This window comes from Populus euphratica, unplaced genomic scaffold, assembly GCF_000495115.2.
Source record: "Populus euphratica unplaced genomic scaffold, PopEup_1.0 scaffold15.1, whole genome shotgun sequence".
NCBI classification, from domain to species: Eukaryota; Viridiplantae; Streptophyta; class Magnoliopsida; order Malpighiales; family Salicaceae; genus Populus; species Populus euphratica.
Genome location: NW_011499874.1, coordinates 1,756,480 through 1,775,428, shown reverse-complemented (window position 1 = coordinate 1,775,428; position 18,949 = coordinate 1,756,480). Strand labels below are relative to the sequence as shown.

General features: G+C 31.2%; 2 protein-coding genes and 1 long non-coding RNA gene across 4 annotated transcripts; 2 read left to right on the top strand and 1 right to left on the bottom strand.

Annotated features, from left to right (window-relative positions):
* The first annotated feature begins 5,217 nt into the window (after positions 1-5,217).
* LOC105128095 (serine/arginine repetitive matrix protein 1) lies at positions 5,218-6,685 on the top strand. The gene has a single exon (XM_011029613.1). It carries the CDS (start codon positions 5,472-5,474, stop codon positions 6,420-6,422), a length of 951 nt encoding a protein of 316 aa, XP_011027915.1. The 5' UTR covers positions 5,218-5,471; the 3' UTR covers positions 6,423-6,685.
* A 4,862-nt stretch (positions 6,686-11,547) lies between these two features.
* Positions 11,548-15,857, bottom strand: LOC105128094 (uncharacterized). 2 transcript variants are annotated; one of them, XM_011029612.1, is made up of 3 exons: positions 15,664-15,857; positions 15,193-15,566; positions 11,548-12,162 (listed from the first exon to the last, which is right to left on the bottom strand). In XM_011029612.1, the coding sequence occupies exons 2-3, from the start codon at positions 15,460-15,462 to the stop codon at positions 11,959-11,961; spliced, it is 474 nt and encodes a 157-aa protein (XP_011027914.1). In that variant the 5' UTR covers positions 15,463-15,566; positions 15,664-15,857; the 3' UTR covers positions 11,548-11,958. The 2 variants fall into 2 exon arrangements, with proteins under 2 accessions (XP_011027914.1, XP_011027913.1); XM_011029611.1 differs by having other exon boundaries at positions 15,193-15,857.
* LOC105128092 (uncharacterized) lies at positions 12,169-15,001 on the top strand. Its single transcript, XR_842768.1, has 2 exons — positions 12,169-14,508; positions 14,599-15,001. It is a non-coding gene; the product is annotated as an uncharacterized LOC105128092 (long non-coding RNA).
* Positions 15,858-18,949: the final 3,092 nt, after the last annotated feature.

Here is an 18,949-nt window from a genome sequence, read left to right as displayed (position 1 = left end):
AAGAGACATTATTTTTCATTAATGCTCATGTAATAGATCTTTTTTTTTCATTAATGTTTATATAAGGAATATCTTATCCCTTATAAGTGTTGTCATAGTAAAATTACTCTAAGTCCCTCAACCCAAGAAAAAGAAAAAATCCAAAGGCTTTAAATACCCCTTGAACTATTACGTAAAAAGCAAAAAAAATTACATTAAAAAGATATATATTCAATACAACAACCAAAATCTTAGAATTTAAAGCTCTTTAAATGTATTTATCACTTATTTTCTCTATTAGGTTGTTAACTTTATTATTGGATAGTCCTTAAACACTTTAGAAAGGAACTTTTTACAAGTATCTAGATATATTTATCAAGAAAGTTTACCTTAATATTAGAGAAATGAGCTATTTACACAGACACTTAATCAATCTATGATTTAACTATTAAAAAACCTTATTCTATAAATACTTCTGATTTAACACTTCATCAATATTAATAAGCCCTAAAATTCAAAATATTTAGGAATAAAGTTAATGTATTGAATAATTGATTGATCTCTTAGTTCAAGTAATTTGTTTCATTCTTTATAGTTAAGGTATTTGGTAGCTTGATATGCAAAATTTAAAGGATTGGTAACTAGTAGTGGGTGATGTTAGTAACCTTGTAGAGAAAGATAATGCAATAATATTTTAGAAAAAGATACTTTGAATATATATATGCGGTAAATAATGAAGAGATTGTAAACCTTTGACTTTAAGAATTCATAGTGTATTTATAGCCATAAATATTGTCCTTTTGTGAAGAGGAGGGGCTAGAATGTAATTTAATCTCTGTGATATTTTGAGTTGTATTTTACTTAAAATAATATGTATTTGATCAGTATAACATATTAAGGGACCCGCATGAAGTCTTGAAAAAAAATACTTAACGAGTGTTGGGCTTAACCCCATTAAAATTGAGAAATAGATTAAGACATGCTGCCTGGACCCAAGCATATTGAACTTGAGATCGCACTCCCAAACCTAAGCATGTTGGGATTAGGTGTGGAAGCTCGGATCTATAAAAATATTGGGTGTGACACCACGGTCAACAAGCAAGCAATTGACTTAAGTTTGTGCATTTTAAAGAGTTGGGCTCGAAAAAACAGTCAAACTAAGATGTTTTAGGTATCGAGCTAAGATTAGTGTACCGGTCTCATTTTTAGTGGGCTTCTTATTTATATTTTGAGTTTAAAATGTCAAGTTTGGGTTAAAAAAATGATTTTATTAAGTGTATTTTAAAAGAATTTTTTAGATTTATTTTAGAAAGGTTTTTTTTTTATTGCATTTTATTTGCATCGACCATTGGTTATGAAATCATAGATTCAAATATCATGGCTGCCTATTTGAAAATATCTTTGCTTGAAAAGTTATTCAAAGTTTAGATCACACAAAAACATTGTAATTATTTCATGTGTGAAAACAGTCTATATAGATATAGACTGCTATGAGTAGAGGTGATGGCAGGGGGTGGCTGGCAGGCCCCTGCAAATTTATTTCGCCTGTTTCCCTTGAATAATTGTAAATTTAAGCTCTAATATTAATAAACTTTGATTTTTAGCCCTTGTAAAAGTTTTTTCTTATAATTTGCCCCGCAATCCTAATGTCCTAGCTTCGCTGCTGGCTATGAGTGTGGTTTCGTCGAGGCACTCCTTGACACAGTAACTTTCAGTGTTCGTGCTCAGTACATGCAGGGCTCAAAAGGACACTACCATCATCTTCATGCTGTAACTTGAGTAAGGAAATGGTAATAGATACTGATTGCATGGATACATGCAGCCATGGTCCCACAGTCAAATTAGAGGCCGGTGATTTTATCATTTTACTCACATCTTCTTGCTCAGTAACTTGAGCAAGGAAATGGTAATAGATACAGTGAAATTTGTCATCGTCTTCATTTACTGTAATTTGCTGCTTATTCGACGTGCAGTTCTTGTAATTTGCTTCTTCTTCTTTTTTCTGCTATAAAAGCCATAGATCCCTGGCCTTGGATTCTCAATAATTTAACTCCTGCCAGCTTTGTATTCCTTCTGCGGCTGTCTACATGGTGGCCCTTTGTTGATAATAGACTGGCCATGTGCCGGAAGCTCTGAGCTTCTGATTTTGCAGGAGACCCCATGGCACGCACCCTTCAAGATTTTTGCTTGTGCGATGGATGGATATACAAGATAACGCAATTTCAATCAATTGTCTTTTCTGTTTCATTAGTACCTTTTAACAACAAAAAGACAACCTAGATATGAAACAAAGTCGTCATATCGTTGAGGAAGGCAACGAAGCGATTAGAAGGTGTCTGTTTTATAAAATATTGTTTTTTGTTTTTTTTGTTTTAAAATAATTTTTTTGTATTTTTAGATTCTTGATATTAAAAATAAATTTTAAAAAATAAATAAATAATATAATTTTAAAACATTTTCAAATACAAAATATTCTAAAAAAATAATTACTATCACTGCAATAAACACCCCATTAGCTCCAAGCTCTTCTATGGCTGGCAATACTATATTTGAGTGCTATGCCTCAAAAATAAAAAACAAACATAATTAACTAACTATAAACTACTATTTATTGATAACAATTTATTTAAATAGTGATTTATATTATTTTTATTTTATTTTATTTTTAATTTTTTTAATTTTATTTTTTAATATTAAATTTATTTTTTATTGAGTTGTCATACTTTCATGACACATATTATAGGTTTGATGGATTAACTCGGTTTAGTAGATTAACCTAGTTGATTCGATTTGGCCAGTTAAGTCAATTTACTCAGGGTTTTATTTTAATTAAATTTTTTTTAAAAAAATTATAATTTAATATTGGATTGATTAAGAATTATATTTTATGATTTAGTTTATTTATTTATTTATTATGTTGTTTAAACCTCATGACCCAAGAACAATACTTGTAGGTTAACCTATATATATTCGAGTTATTTTTTATTTTATTTTTTATTTTATCATTTAACACTAGACTAATTAAAAATTGAGTTTCATATATTTTTTCTTTTTACTTTTTATGATAATATTTTGGTCTCATGATCAAAGTTGCAAGTTTTGACATTTTAACTCTAGTTCAATTAGATCATTTCTTTTTTTTAAAAAAAATATCTTGATCTTATAACTTAGGTCATAGGTCCTTCAATGTTGGATTTACTTTTTATTAAGTTGTTTACGTCTTATGACTTAAGTTGCAGTTTTGGCGAGTTCACCTAATTAATTTAGTTATTTTAGTTAATTTATTTATTTTTTAAAATTCTATTATTTTATATCGTGTTTAATTGAAAATTAGATTTCATAATTTATTTTTATTTATTTTTTATTAGGTTATTTCAACCATATAACGCAATAACAATATTTATCATGTTAATTTTAGTTGAATTTACTCATTTTTTTATGTCATTTTTAATTATAATTTTATAAATTTCATTGTTCAATAATAGGTGCAATAAAAGCGATTCAAAATTTAGCTTCATAATTTGTTTGATTTACTTTATATAAGATTAATTCAATCTTATAACAAAAGTCATAAATTTAAAAGGTTAACCCGGGATCATATAATTTTTTTTTTAATTTTTTATAAGGTTATTTTGGTCTGATAACTCGAGTCATAGGTTTGACGGGTTAATTTAATTTTTTTATGTTTTTTAATTAATTTTTTAATCACATCCTTTAATTTTGGGATGATTGAGGATTGAAAATCATAATTTATTTCTATTTTTTTTGTATGAGGTTATCTTAATTTTATAACTTAGATCACAAATATGACATGTTAACTCTGATAACTTTTTTAGGTTTTATTTTAATTTTTTTTAATTTTATCCATCAATATTAGATCTATAGTGAATTTGACTTCATGATTTATTTTAATTTGTTTTTCATGAGGTTATTATAGTCTCATAACTCAGGTCGTAAATTTGACATGTTAAACTATGTTGACTCAAGTTAATTCAATATGTTATTTTTTTAATATTAAAAAAGGTGTTATCTTGAAATATTTTTAGTTAAATTATGTTTTTTTGAGTTGTATATATTGTTTTTAGACCTATAAAGTCAACCGGGTTACATGAGGTCAACCCTCATATGATTTAATTTTTTTTATGCTCGGAAAAAAATATGCAATTTGAACATTTTTTTACAAATTTAAGAAAATTTTAACTTGACTCGGAACAAAGCACCGATTAATAATCTAGTTGAAGTATAAAATTTTTAAAAAAAATTAATTAAAAAAACATAAAAAATGAGCTAATATGACTAACCCGAAAATCTCATGACTTGAGTTATAAGATCGTGATAATATTATAAAACATAAATATAAAAAATATAAAATCAAATTTTCAATTAATCAATTAAAAAAATGATTCAAGATAATCTAAATTAATTTATTAAATTTAGGTTACAAAACTGAAATAACTATATAAAAAATAAATTAAAAAAAGTTCCAAGCTTTAATACCTATTATATCTAATGATAAATAATGAGACTTTAAAAAACAATTATTGAGGATCAAATTATAAAGTGCCAAAGCATTTCATTATTTATTGATGTAGTTAAATGTCAAAACCTTTCTTCTTAGTATATGTTAATTTTCATGTCATGCTATTTGATGTTAATGTGGAGTAAGATGCTTTATTTATGGTAAATAAATTTAATCCTCGTCCAAAAAAAAATCCTGTTTAGAGAAAATGGATTTTGTACTCCTTTATTTTGGTAAAGAAACTCACTTAGAGAGCAGTACAAATAACCCGAAAACAATACTATTTGGCACCCTAAATGCAAAGCATGTTTTACGTGCTTCCACGAAAGATAAGAAAATTCTTGAAGTAACTTTAATAATAAAAAAAAAAGGAACAAGAAGGGTGAGAATCAAATTCATAATTATTTAGTTATTAAATATTATGTTAAATAATTAATTTAATAAAAAAAATAAATTATTAAATGAATTCATTAGACATAATTTATATTAATTTTTAATACAGAGTTATATAAATTTCAATCAATAGAAGATTTAAAGAATAGTCTTCCGTGTCATCATAAAGTCTTTCATAATGGTTTGAGGACTAATTTTCAGTCACTGTATAAGTTGGGGGACTGTCTCATACTTCTCCAAGAACAAGAGATCATGACTAGACCAAACAAAAGTGGCAAAAAAAAAAAAAAAAAAAGTGGCAACTGTTCAAAGGATCTCCAAATAAATAATTATAGACTGCATTGACCATGCTACATCCTCGTGGTCCATGATGTAGGGGACTTATACACATGTTCACACTCCTCCTTCAAGCTCTCCACTTGTTTGCCTCTGTCTCTTGTTCAAAACCATCTCACTGGACTCCAGGTTCCAGCTTGTGTTTTTTTCCCTCTAGAAAGCCAAAGCTCACCATTGACCAATTCTTGAGCTAATCCCAGCAACAGCATGTGAATCTTTCTATCATTTCTTGAATTTATCTATAATGGGGTGTTGTGTTAGCACCGACAACAATGAACCTTCAAAGCTTAAAAAACAGCAACATTTTCAAGTAGGATCTGAATCTTTGAAGCCAACTAAGTCACCACCTCCTTCACTTTACCAAGAAGAAACAGTAAAAGAAGTCCTCTCTGAGACTCCCAAACCCAAACCACCAAAAAATCCCATAAAGAATCCCCATCTAGAAAATGGCCCACGGCATCAAGAAGTCCACAAGAAGGAAAGTATCCACTTTGACCCAGCATTTCTTGATGAGATCAAGATTCAGGAAAACAGGTTCAAGAAAATATCAAAAGAAGAAGTTCATCATCAAGGTCAGATCTCCGAACAAGATGAATCTGAAGTTTGCAGCTTGAGCTATAGTGAAAGCATTTCGACAACAACAACAACAAACAACAATGACAAACGGGATTATTATTATGATGATGATGATGATGAAGTGAAGCAAAGAGTGTCAAGATCTCCACTGCCACCAAGAAACCGGGTTTCAGGTGAGTTGGGTCCGAGAAAAGACCGGGTCGTGGGCAAGTCACCCACCCGGAGAACAACCGAACAGTCACCAAGCAAGAGAAACGGTGCAATCAATGGAGGATCAGTTAGGTTGGTTCAAAGCAGGGAAATTAGTTCAGGTCAAGCGGGAGTTAGGAGGGGCTCGAGACCAGACCCAAAAAAGAGAGACCCGGGTGAAGGGTCAGCGAGAAGGTCCAGGTCCCCTGCCACTAATAGATCTGTAATGGGTCGAAGCCCGTCCACAAGAAGGACAAATCAATCCCCAGGTCGGGTCAGGAAGGATGCGTATGAGGTTGTTGGTAATGGTAGCATGGAAAATGGCATGGAGGCCAAGTGGCCAAGTAGTAGTGATGTTGCTAATGGGACTACAAATGACGAGTCGCTAGAAAACCCACTTGTGTCTCTCGAATGTTTTATCTTTCTTTGAACGAGGAATATTCCACCGTGATCGCCGGAGTTATGTTTCACGGTGATAATAGCCGCCACTAGGTTCACTTCACTGGCCTTTTTAGTTTTTCCGGGTTGCTTTTAGTTATCTTTTTGTTATGTGAATATATATATCTAGTCACGAGGGGAGATTGTGTTAAGGCTACTTGGATGTGCAATGCCATTAAATGACCATTGATTCCCTTCATTTTTCTTGCCTTATTTGCCAAGTTCTCTGCCCATAAGATTGGTGGTCTTCTGCTGCACCAGTGACGCAAAGATTTGCCCTCCAGAGCCTCTGATTTTCCCCTTTGTTTTGATGTGGAGGAGGTTAAAAAAACAAAGTAAAAGCACATGCATCGCTTGTTTGTTCATTGCCGAACACAACTGCTCTCTGCTTCTTGTGTTCATACTTGCTTTTAGAAAACAATTGGGCCCTTTTACTTTAATCGAGGAAATGAACTTTCTGGGAAAAAAACACTTGACATGTCTGTTGTTATCTTGGATATTCTGTGTCCCATGCCTGGCTCACTTTTTGTTCCTTGACAGAGGGAATCAAATGAGAAGAGGATTTCAATTTCAATTTCAATTTAATTTCTTGGAGGAACTCATTTCACTCGCAACGAAGCTCTAAATATTGCCAACAATTGGAGTAATTTACCCAACTTGAACCACATAATTTCATCTCTTGTAAAAATCATTGTTCAAAGTTTTTTGTTTTCTTCTTTTTCGTGAGGGGAAGGTTAAAACTCAAAACCTTCTTAAAAAATGACATAAACATCATCTGAAGTAAAAGATGGTTGACAAGAAAAATAAATAAATATTAATTTGATGTTTTTTAAAATTAAACATACTTTTAAAATGTAATTTCAAACACAAAAATAATGTTACTCTATTTTCTTTATTTTCACGAAAAAGAAGAAGAAGGATTCATTTAAAGGAAGAAATGATGACTCCTCTTGTCTCTCGGCATCTGCTTGTTCATGCATATACCAACAACAACGCCCAGGTAGAAAATTCAAGCGAGACTCCATTCGCTAACAAGTTTTGGTACACTTCCTAAAACTGAACTGAATGGCATGTGATCAATTACTCAAAAAGCTAATTGTTTGAAATTATCCACTAATATATTCAAATAAAATAAATTTATTTAGTAAAAAAGCTCAAATTTAATCTATGTTTTTTTTCTTTTTTTTAACTTTCATGGATTCAATAAGTTATTTCAAACAGATAGCTTTTTCAGTGATTGATCGTATGCCATTTAGCACCCAAGTTTCATAAAAATAGGAAGATTTGCGCTTATAAAAATTATATATCTACATGCATAGTTGTTGCCATTGATTCGGTTAATAATTGTTTTTAAAAGTATTTTTTATTATACAATATTAAAATAATATTTTTTATTTTTTAAAATTCATTTTTAACATTAACAAATTAAAAAAAATAAAAAAATTACCTTACGTGAGAAATTGAAAATTTGTACGCTTTTAGAGGAAGTGGGAACAAACAGCAGTTTGAAAAGAAAAGTCAGACATGGAATTGTCTTGCGTGAGAAATTGAAATTTTGGGGTGGGAAAACCCTTCATTTTGTAGCCGTTCGATGATCGAGAATGAGGACAGCATTACATGAGTGGTCCCAGTCTTTAATATCAAGCCGTTCGTGGAGTTATTCCGTAGAAAGCGGGCAAATGTTTCCGTTATTTGCTTTCAAACGTTTTTAAGCAGGGATGCTAACACGAATAGGTAATGGTTTCTCTGTATTGATATAGATATTTATTTTTTTATCAGATAAAAAATTTAAAAATTTAAATTTTATTTATTAGATTTGGATAATATTTATTATTTAACTATGATTTAATATTCAGTAATAAAATAAAACAATAATAAATATATGTTTCAAATATGTATTAAATGATAAATATTGTGTATATATGTGTGTGTCTTGTTTTAATATTGAGATACATATATTTTGTATTGAATTTTTAAAAATATAAATATTTTACATATTAAGTAATATGTTAAAGGGTACATGTTTATTTGCACCTAATACACTATGAATTACAATAATAATCACAATGCATTCTTTTTTTATAAATATTTTTTTGTTTTTTTCATTTTTTTACTTTTTCCTTTTTTTTTCCAACTTTCCCATATTTTCTTCTTTTTTTTTATTTTTTTACCCAAAATTGCTTTCCTTTTTTTTTTTTTCAAATTTTTCCTTTTTTCATTTATTTTTTTTAAATATCTTTGTTAATTTTATTTTTTTAATATTGAATTGGTTAAAAATTTCGCTTTGTAATTTTTTCTTTTTAAATACTGTGGATTTCTACGGTATTTTTCTACATGATTTTTTTATTTTATTTTATTTATTTTTTAAAATTATATTTGTTGATTTTATTTTTTTAATATTGACCTAGTTGAGAATTTAGTTTTGTAATTTTTTTCTTTAAAATATTGTTTATTGCTACAATGTTTCTCCAATTTTTTTTTTGTTTTTTTGATGATTTTCTTTGATATTATCTTTTTCAATTTTATTTTTTAATATTGAACTGGTTAAAAATTACAGTTACAATATGTGAGAAAATATTATAACTTTTCTCACTAGTTACTGTGAATTGCCATATTGTTTTTTTTCACATGATTTTTTCTAGTTTCTTTTGTGTTTTTTTGTAATATTTTTTTAAATTATCCTTGTCGATTTATTTTTTTAATATTGAGTTGGTTAGAATTTAATTTTATAATAAAGCTTAATCAAGTAGGGAAAACATTGTAGTTTTGCTTACAAAACACTGTGAATTGCTACAGTATCTCTCACCATGATTTTTTTAAAATTATCTTTGTTAATTTTATTTTTTTAATATTAAGTTGATTGAGAATTACAATTACAAGTAAGGCTAAATCATGTGGGAAGCACTGTAGTTTTCATTGCAAAACAATGTTAATTGCTACAGTGTTTCCAACATGGTTTTTCTTTTCTTTTTTGTTTTGAGTTTTTTTTTCTAAAATTGTCTTTATTTTTTTTATTTTTTTAATATTGAGCTTTTTGAGAATTTAACTTTGTAATTTTTTTCTTTAAAACACTGTGAATTGTTGTAGTGTTTTCCCATGTAATTTTTTTCAAGATTATCTTTGTTGATTTTTTTTTTAATATTGAGTTGATTAAAAATTATAATTATAATAAAGCTAAACCATATGAGGAAAACATTGTAACTTTTCTCACAAAACATTGTCAATTGCTATAACATTTTTCCTCATGGATTTTTTTCATTCCAAAATTTTCTTTGTTGTTTTTTTTTTAATATTAAGTTGGTAAAGAATTTAACTTTGTAATTTTATTTTTTTATTAACAGAAAAGCTAAATCATATGGCGAAAATACTCTATCTTTCCTCACAAAACACTATGAATTACTGCTACAAATCATTTTATTTAATCTCTATGTTTTTTATCACCAACATAATTTTTTTCAGTCATGAAATACCAGCTCCATCGTACCTTTAGTTTTTATTACTTATTTAGCGCTGGCTTATAATTATAATATTATCAAATATATTTATTTTATAAGCTCACGATAGTGCTTGAACATACTTTCTTTTATATATATATATAGAGAGAGAGAGGTTAGTTAGATTTGGGTAAATTTTCAGATCAGGTTTAATAATATTTATATTTTATTCATTATTTATCAAAGAAAATAACTATCCTACTAAAAACTAGCTCATTCAAGTTAAATCAATTTTATTCGTAATAAATTATCATCCCTCCTTTTAAAAGCATGACAAAACACTTTCCTTCACGTAAAAAATGTCAAAGATTCTACTTGTAGTTAATAAACATGTTGTATATCTTTTTAATTTTATAGATTTAGATTTTTATTTTATTAAATTTATATAAATGCATTAATTGATATGGAATATATCTATAAAGCCATTAACAAAAATTTAGTTTTTTGGATACGTAACTGATAATATTTCTTATCATTGAATTAAAAAAGAAAAGAAAGAATTAATAATAATAATTATAATAAGAAAAATATATTCAAAAATCAATCCACACGAAACATTATGAGTGGTTTTGGATCAAGCTAACACCAATGTAATAATAATGCATTGAAATCGCTTTTACTAATGCGTTTTTCATTGTTCGTTGACCTTTGAAGTGAGGAGACAAACCCTTAAGCTAAAAGCCCTTCAAACGAGGATTAATTTTGATGGGCTTGTTCTTCGGTTTGTGTTACTTTGAGTCTCCAGAGGAAAGAACCCTAGTGTGGTGGGGTCTAAAACGAGCCCTAACGTTGTGTTTATTTATGTTTTTTTAAAGTGGTTTTTGAATTATTTTTTATTTTAAATAATTTTAAATCGATAATTTCTTATATTTTTTTGAATATACTAACACATAAAAGCCATTATTTTATATATATTTAATAAAATATTTTTAAAAAACACCCTCCACCACAAAATACAATACATTAAACTTGTGTTCCTCAACAATATTACTCTTCCATTCAATTATTGTGAAATTAGTGGTGGGGTTCGGGATTTGAGGGGGACTATGCCTTTTCTTCTTCTTTTTCTCCATTGATTCATTCAAAATTAAATCTAGCTGTGCTAACCTATTTCATAGGTTGCAAGAATGTGGAGAATGTGGACAAAACCCTGGGAGGAAAAAGGTATTCAGCTACGGTGTCAAGAGTGGAAGAATGGGTTCTTATCACCAGAATATCCATGAAGTAGGAGAAAGGTCACGCCTGTGCTATGAACACAACTTTTTCTCTATTTATCTGGCAAGATACGTGCCCCCTACATCGTACCATGTCGATTCCAATATTCCATTGTTATTTGACATGATCAAGAAGGAAGAAGCCATAATCATTAAACACAACTGGCCCGCTGGGCCAATCTAGTGATCTATTTGCTTGGAATTTAACATGACCCTGATCGATGAGCCCCAATATCATGTCTCAGAGAGACTGACTAGATGAATTTTAAGGATTTTTTTACTAGTTTTTATCTAAAATTAGAAGGAAAAAAAACCCTGCAAGAACATTGTTTTTTAATAGACTGAGGTTGACCTGAACAACTAGTTTGCAAGAATCAGTCTGATAACTATGGTAGTGACAAAATCATAATTCTTAGAATTTGAATCCTTAACATATGTAACCAAGGCCTTGCAACTTCTTTCCATACTCAAGACTAATTACATTCCTTGAAGTTTTTTTTACAAGTGGAACGATCCATTTGACAGGAGAAAGTAGAAACAATCCATCTTCAAGTCCAATCCTACCGAGAAAACTGACATAGAAATGGTGCAAATACAAAGCAAGGTGAATCTGGGGATCGATGGAAACTTTTCTGCTGATTCAAAAATGCGTGTATGCCGAAGCCACTGAACTCGTTTAAAAACTAATTATATATACACACGCGACACAAAGGGCATGCGACCTCTACTCCAGAACGAAATGCTCCATTGTCTGTGTGCCATCAAACGTTTGCTCAAGTTTGTGATTATTTGTTTCCGGTATTAAATATGCATTTCACGTCTAGTTTTGTTGAGATGATATCGAACTTGAGCTTGAGTTTGTGTCAGGGTTCGCAGTGGGATTTGGAAATGAATTGATATGTTGTTGATCGTGAAGGTAGGAAATTCGTTCGGGAGGACAGGGCACCGGTGCTGGATGTGCTATGAAGGTAGGAATATTGTCTCCAGGCATCAACACAGAAACTCCATATGTATATACAGTCATCTGTCCAAATTCAAAAGGAATGGATGTCAAATTCAGTCAATCTCATCAAAACTAGCACAAGACGAACAACCTGGGGTTTGAAAAGGACTCTGCAGTCCAGTGAACAAGATGAATCCACAGTAATTGTTGTAAGTGCATCGCAAGACAGACGCTAGATAGTGAAAATACGATGCAGCTATAACAACGTCTCTAATCAAAGTTGAGAACAAATAGAGCTAGTTCATCAGTAAACAAATTTGAGCATAGTGTCCTATTTCTAGGCAAACAGCAGAGTCAACAAAGAAATTAACTGTGAGAACAGTGTTCACTGATTAAGGCCTCAGAGACTTAACATGCTCAAACCACCAGACATCCAGAGGAAGGAACAAGTTGACAAAATTCCACATGCTAGCACTGTTTGTCTGTTAACATCAAGCATAGTTTCCATGCATGCAATGCAGACAGGTTACATCCCCAATTTGGTGGTTCAGGAACCTCATTACTTATTTTGTAACTTTGCAACAAAGCATTAAACGAAACAGAATCACTTAGGATCATACAGTTTTGGGGGGTTGAAGCAAAAATAAAAATAACAAGACAGGCAAAACATGACACAAACAAATTAAACGCTCAGAAAATCCAAGCACATGCTAGTGCTTTATTACTGCTTACTCTTCCATTTTATTGTTCGTGTCCATATTTTATTGGATAAGGTAACAGCTAACAACATTATCCCAACAACTAACATGTGCATTTGACTTTTGCCCCTTTTTTATAAGATGAGTCCCTATAATTTGAGCATGCTGGGGGACAAACAATTTTACAGGAGGATGGTCTACAATACAGTAATGCTAACAGATGCAAGGTATTTATGGCTTTTATCCACACAACAGCTGTGTTTTGTTACCAAGTGGCAAACCTACGCATGGGGACTTGTTTCTCAGTGAAGAAATGCAATTAATTTCTCAAGCAACTGGTTTGTTTGATTAAGGTCTCTAACTAATGCAACCTGTCCATTGCTAATCTAGAAGATACAAACTTGAGCTCTAAATCACATATTTTCTGGATTTCAAAACACCTTGGAATACATGCATCATGCTCTACTGGCCCTACTGCAGTCTGCATATCACATCAACTCAAAGATCCTGTATGAGGATGTGGAGCTAATTGAGTTTATTGAGGATCGTCGGCCCACAAAACAAGACTAACTGTTAGCTTCTAACCCTGGACCCTGAAAAGAAATGCACTGTCTCCCAACTGATAATCCGAAAATACTTTAAAGACCAACCTGTCTAAGTCGATATGAAGTGTAAATATGGGCCCTCAAGCACTACGTCACAATAAGTAAACTGACTTAGACTTATCAAAGAAAAGCTCCCATGAGCACTCTTACAAACTGACAATAATCAAAGTGATTAACTGATTAGGATTTTCATATAATTAGAGATAACGATTTAAAAAATGCATAGTTTTACAATCAATGGATTGCTAGCATTTTAATCACTTCATAAAGTTGAAACCACTTTTTTTTAGTCCATGCCCCACATAAGGCCTAAGATTGAACAACAAGGTTGGCTATGCAAGTGGGTCTTGTGTGTTTCTTTAAAGTTATGGCACATGGTAGACCACAAATGTGATGCATCAAGCATAGACATCATTGGATACTGCAGAAAAAATCTTAAACCTGAACTCAGGTAGTTTATCTCCCTTCATAAATGCACATAACTACGGTATTTAAAGCTGTTAAGACACTTTGTGACCTTAGAAAGCTAGTAGGACACAGATGGATTTGGGAATTCATAAGAAGATGATTAAACTAAGGCCGTGTCCCCAGAAAACCTGTCTCCGACCATAAGCACCGGACAGTACAAAGGTTATTTCTATTGAGGTTGATAACCAACATGTACTAATGTACAATGGTGGGTCTAAACAACAAGAAGTACATCTCCCCTCCAGCAACTCATTGGTTTGGGACCAGCCATTCATTCAATAGACAACTTCTTGGATGGGCAATTGCCCCATAAATCATAATTAGGGGACAGGACAGTTCCTAAATGATGAATTTTGACGAAAGAATGAAAATGCAGATGAAGAAAAAAATGAATTTTTTCAGCTTCAGTTTTATGACCTCTGCAAAGCGCATCCTTACAGAGCTAGTAAATATTGTAGTTGGATCAAACTCTAATCACTTTCGTTGTAAAACCAAAACCTATCTTAAATCTGTTCAGACATCAAGGTAGTAATTCATTCAAGGACAGCTACTACAACTTGCTATAAGATGCAAACATTATACGATGCATGGCTGCATGGCTGATGTAATTCATTCAAGCTATGGCCAGTCCTGGGAGAGGAAGAGAAGGGTCACAGGTGTAATCAGATTACTTTAACATGACTACATGGTTAATGTAATTCATTCAAGCTATGGCCAGTCCTGGGAGAGGAAGAAAAGGGTCACAGGTGTAATCAGGATTACTTTAACATGACTACATGGCTAATGTAATTATAGATCTCTGTCATAACTTACGAGGAGGACTTCTGGTGATGGAATTCGTAAGAAGAAATATAGCCAAGTAGCGAAACTCAGATGGGAATTAGAAGAGAAAAACATGAGGAGTTAGTAAACATGGCTAGAAGCTTAACTAATGTTCAGATTCCTTTGTTATGCTTCCAAGAAGAAAAAATAACCAAGCTAAAAACTCTCCAGAATGCAATAAATCCATCTCTAACAGGCATAATTACGAATCAACCGAAAACAAGAAAAAAAAAACCTATAATTATGAAAGGAAACCACTTAGGCAGCAGAACCTTATGTCAGACCAACAATCATCACTATTTCCAAAAATCAAAATAACCATCCAAACTGTCTAAAACAAAAGAAGAAAAGAAAGAAAGCAAGCAACAGAATTTCCCTTGAAAAAATTGCAAAATGAAACATTTGAAACCTTTTACCCTTGAGAAAGCTAGAGAAAACCACACGTTATCCAATCAAACAAGTAATTCTTAAACAAAAACATTAAATGCAAGCATAAAGGACAAAAGGGTATCACTTACTTTCGGTGAAGGGTGTCCAAGCTTGGAATTGAACCCCATTTGAGACTCGAGATCACCTTGGCCACCTGTACCTGAAGTGGGTCTAAGAAACCTTTCAAAGATGGCCATAACCAAGAACATTGAAATGAGAATGGCAGTAGCTACAAATCCAAAAGACACAGCATTAACTGAATTGTCAAAATGTCTCCAGTGTTGATCCTCTATTTGCACATTCAACAATGGAGCTTCTGCTGGTGGCCAAACATTATAGCCACCATCATGTGCAACCATTTTGTTTATTTCCTTTCTTTCAAGTTCAATTCTTTAGCTCGTGAACTTCACTTTCATTATCATTACTTTGCTCATGGGAGAGAGACAGAGAGAGAAATTGATGCCTGATCGTGTGTTAACAAAAGGTAAGGCGCTACTTCAGGCTTTTTAACTCAAAAACCAAAAACAAAAAAAGAATTCAAAATTCAAAACTTGATGAACCTTGGTGGACTGCTTAGAGGCTTTGGTATTTCAAGGCTTCAGGAAAGCGAGGCTATGAGAGAGGGAGGGGGCATGTGGGCTATCTGTTCCTTACAGGAGGTGACTGGGGTTAGAGAGAGAAGACAGAAAGCTTTGGAATTTGGATAGCTTTGTCTGCTTTTTAACTCTTGGTGTTATATAAATGGGAGAAATGGTTGTTTTGGTAGTTGAAATTGACTTTTCAGTTTATGTAACCAAGACTTGGAGGTGTGCTGTGGCCTTTCACATTGGGTGTTTCTTGTCCTTTTTTGTGGTGGTCTGCAGAGGTGCAGCAGTAAAATAAATTACACAAGCAAAGCAACATGAGGTTTTCAAGTTCCAAGACTGTTATTTTAGGTTCAAATTCAAGAGGAGGAAGAAGGAATTTCTCAAGAAATCTGAATTCGATATGAATTGCCTATCTAAAATCGATCAAAAAGTGATTTTAATATTTGCTGAAGTTGGCCTTAATACCGTAATTGTTTCCTACAAAAAAAAAAAAAGGCAAGAGGCGAACTTGAAATTTCTACTTGTAAAGAGCATGCCAAATGGCATGAAATTAAATGTTTTATTTATTGTTCTACCATGTGAAGTTATATAAAAAAAGCTAATATGACAGCAAAAAGAAACACGGGAAAATACAGATAATTTAATGGGAAAAAAAAGTTAAATAAAAACACAGACAATTTAATTAGTAAAAGGGGTTGGAAGTATAAACTCTAAATTTAAAATTCTAATACTTGAAAGTAAAATATATAATGAATGTCTTCTCAAACAGATTTATATGACATTTAAATAGACCAAAAAACCACTATATATTAGGAATTAACTATAAATCTAAAAGTATAAAGAAAACAAAACAGAAGTCTAAATTAAAATATAAAAGTAAAAAATTAGAAAGAAAAAATAATAAAATTAGCCCAAATAGTAGCATTAGAGCTCAAAACTCAATTCCAAAAAATTCAATAATCTGACAAAGAAACATAGAAATATTGCTTATAGAATCATCTGAAAAAAATCGAGTTTTCTCCAACGACTGTAACTTTTATTATTGTAATTTTAAGGTATCAATCTAGTATTGTACTTTCAAACCTTCTTTTGAGTTTAAATTTGTTTAACTAGTTCAAAAAAATATATATTAAACCATTTATATAGTCTGATTGAATAAAATTCTCATTTAATTGCATTATATTCTCACTCGAATATTCATAACTTTTTGTTTCTACAAGTTTGATTATATCAAAAACTGTATTTGTAGTTGTTTTTTTTTAAGATTAATGATCGATGATAAAGATGGGAATAGAGTTCATGGTCGCTATTTATGATGGAGTGATCGTATATCTTTCTTTCAAGCAAGAAGTCTCGTGAAATTGGCCAGACGCTCCCTACCTCCAATTGATCTATTGCTAAGAAAATGTGAATTTATTTGCCATTGACGTTCTTGATCATGACAAAAGAACTCAAGCTCTTGACTTCGAAAGCTGAAGCGTCCGAATTCAAGTCATCTCATAGCAAGTTACAATTTTTATTTTTTATTTTTTATTTTTTTAGGATCTAGTTTAATCTTCTCATTCATTTTGTCAATTAGATGCCTGCTGTGCTCATTTGCTGCTGTATTTTGAATGATTTTCGAATCTCTAACAACATTGAATATTAGAGATTAAATAAGTGTAATGTTATCATGTCCATAGTGCCATTGCTATGAAAATTAAATCAGGTTAAATAAATTTCTGACAACAAAAATAAAAAGAAGGGGGGGGGGGGGGTAACCACGCACAAAAATCTAATGGCTCAAAATTATTTTGGTTTGTACTAGCGTGTTCGTTAACATAATATATATATATATAATGATTTTTTAAAAAAAAAATTCAAATAAAAATATATTAAAATTACAATTTTTTATTTTTTATTTATTTTGACATCAACATATCAAAAAAAATTTAAAAATATTTTAAAAAATCATTAATTTATACTTTTTGAGATAAAAAATATTTTCAAAATGTTTTAAATAGTAGAAGCTAACATGATATAAAAAGCTACCCATTTTCTTCCTAAAAAGGTCCTTTTTTATATCAACCCAGAAAGAGTCCTTGAAACTCTATCTTGCAATGAAGATTATTATGTCAACAAGGTAAAAGAAGCCAGGCATTCAAATATTAAATTGACTGATGAATAGCATGAGTGCATAACAAGGTTATTGGGTGTGGTAAATCACACTTAGAGGGGCTGAAAATCAACAAATTCTGTTAGTTCTTCTTCCGTTTCTTCTTCTTTTTCATCGTAGTTTTTCTCTTGATAGAATGGAACTGATGCATTTAATTGCCAGGAGAGTGCTAGTCAGTAAGAAGATATGATTTTAAGAATTCATAGTTCCAAGATTGATTTGATCAAACAGCTATCATAGATGGAGCACTGGTTTGTAGTTTGACTTGAAGCAAACCTATTGCTATAATTTCAGAGATTTGACGAGGCAGAATTTTAGATATCGGCACTTACCCTTGACACCCTATCGAATAAATTTAGCCCAGTTCTTTCTTTTTATTATTTTCCTCCTTTTTTTTCCAGCACAATGCATTCAAGGCCGAACATCATTGATAGAGTTCCCCATCAATTATGCATGGCTTTTGATCTAAATTGAAATTTCGACAAACTTCACACAACTTTATTGGCCAGAAATTTGACAATCATGGCTAACATTTATCATTCACTCTCTTTATGCATGCCTTTAATACGATAAAAAAGACACATAACATGCAAGCTAGCTTAAAAAGATGTGATCGAGCTCCTATCTACTGCTCTAAGGGCATTCTAACCAAACTGTTCAGGCCCATTGAGCGCATCTTGTTCCTGCTCTAAACAACACAGTGTAACAAAAGCGTTCTAGACTGATTAATATAAAAATTAAAAAGGAAAAGGAACTCAGTTATGGCGTGGCCATGCTCCAAAAAAAAAAAACTTCTCCTTTATTGGTTTTTGCACATTTGGATCCCAACACAAGAAATTCTGTTTGAGCTTGCATTTTTTTAATTGAATATTAAAAACTCTGAGAGCATCAAGCTAAGCTAATTTCTTGTGGGCACCATCTTCTTTTCTTGGGCCAAGACTTCCCATAAAAAAAAAAAAATGATTTAGAATTCGATCTTATCTTCGTTCTTGGTAACCCTTTTGAAAATATATATATATAATTGGTCCAGTGGTTAAATATTTAACTCTAGAGTTATATCATGTCCACCAGAAGAATTAATTCTCATGGATTCGATATTTACTT

Bases quoted from the DNA above. Each gene is read 5' to 3' on its own strand.
- LOC105128095 (XM_011029613.1), top strand. From the start codon at position 5,472: ATGGGGTGTTGTGTTAGCACCGACAACAATGAACCTTCAAAGCTTAAA.
- LOC105128094 (XM_011029611.1), bottom strand. From the start codon at position 15,462: ATGGTTGCACATGATGGTGGCTATAATGTTTGGCCACCAGCAGAAGCT. The intron at 12,163-15,192 runs GTAAGTGATACC...GAATTTGGACAG, and splicing joins TTGGACACCCTTCACCGAAA to ATGACTGTATATACATATGG.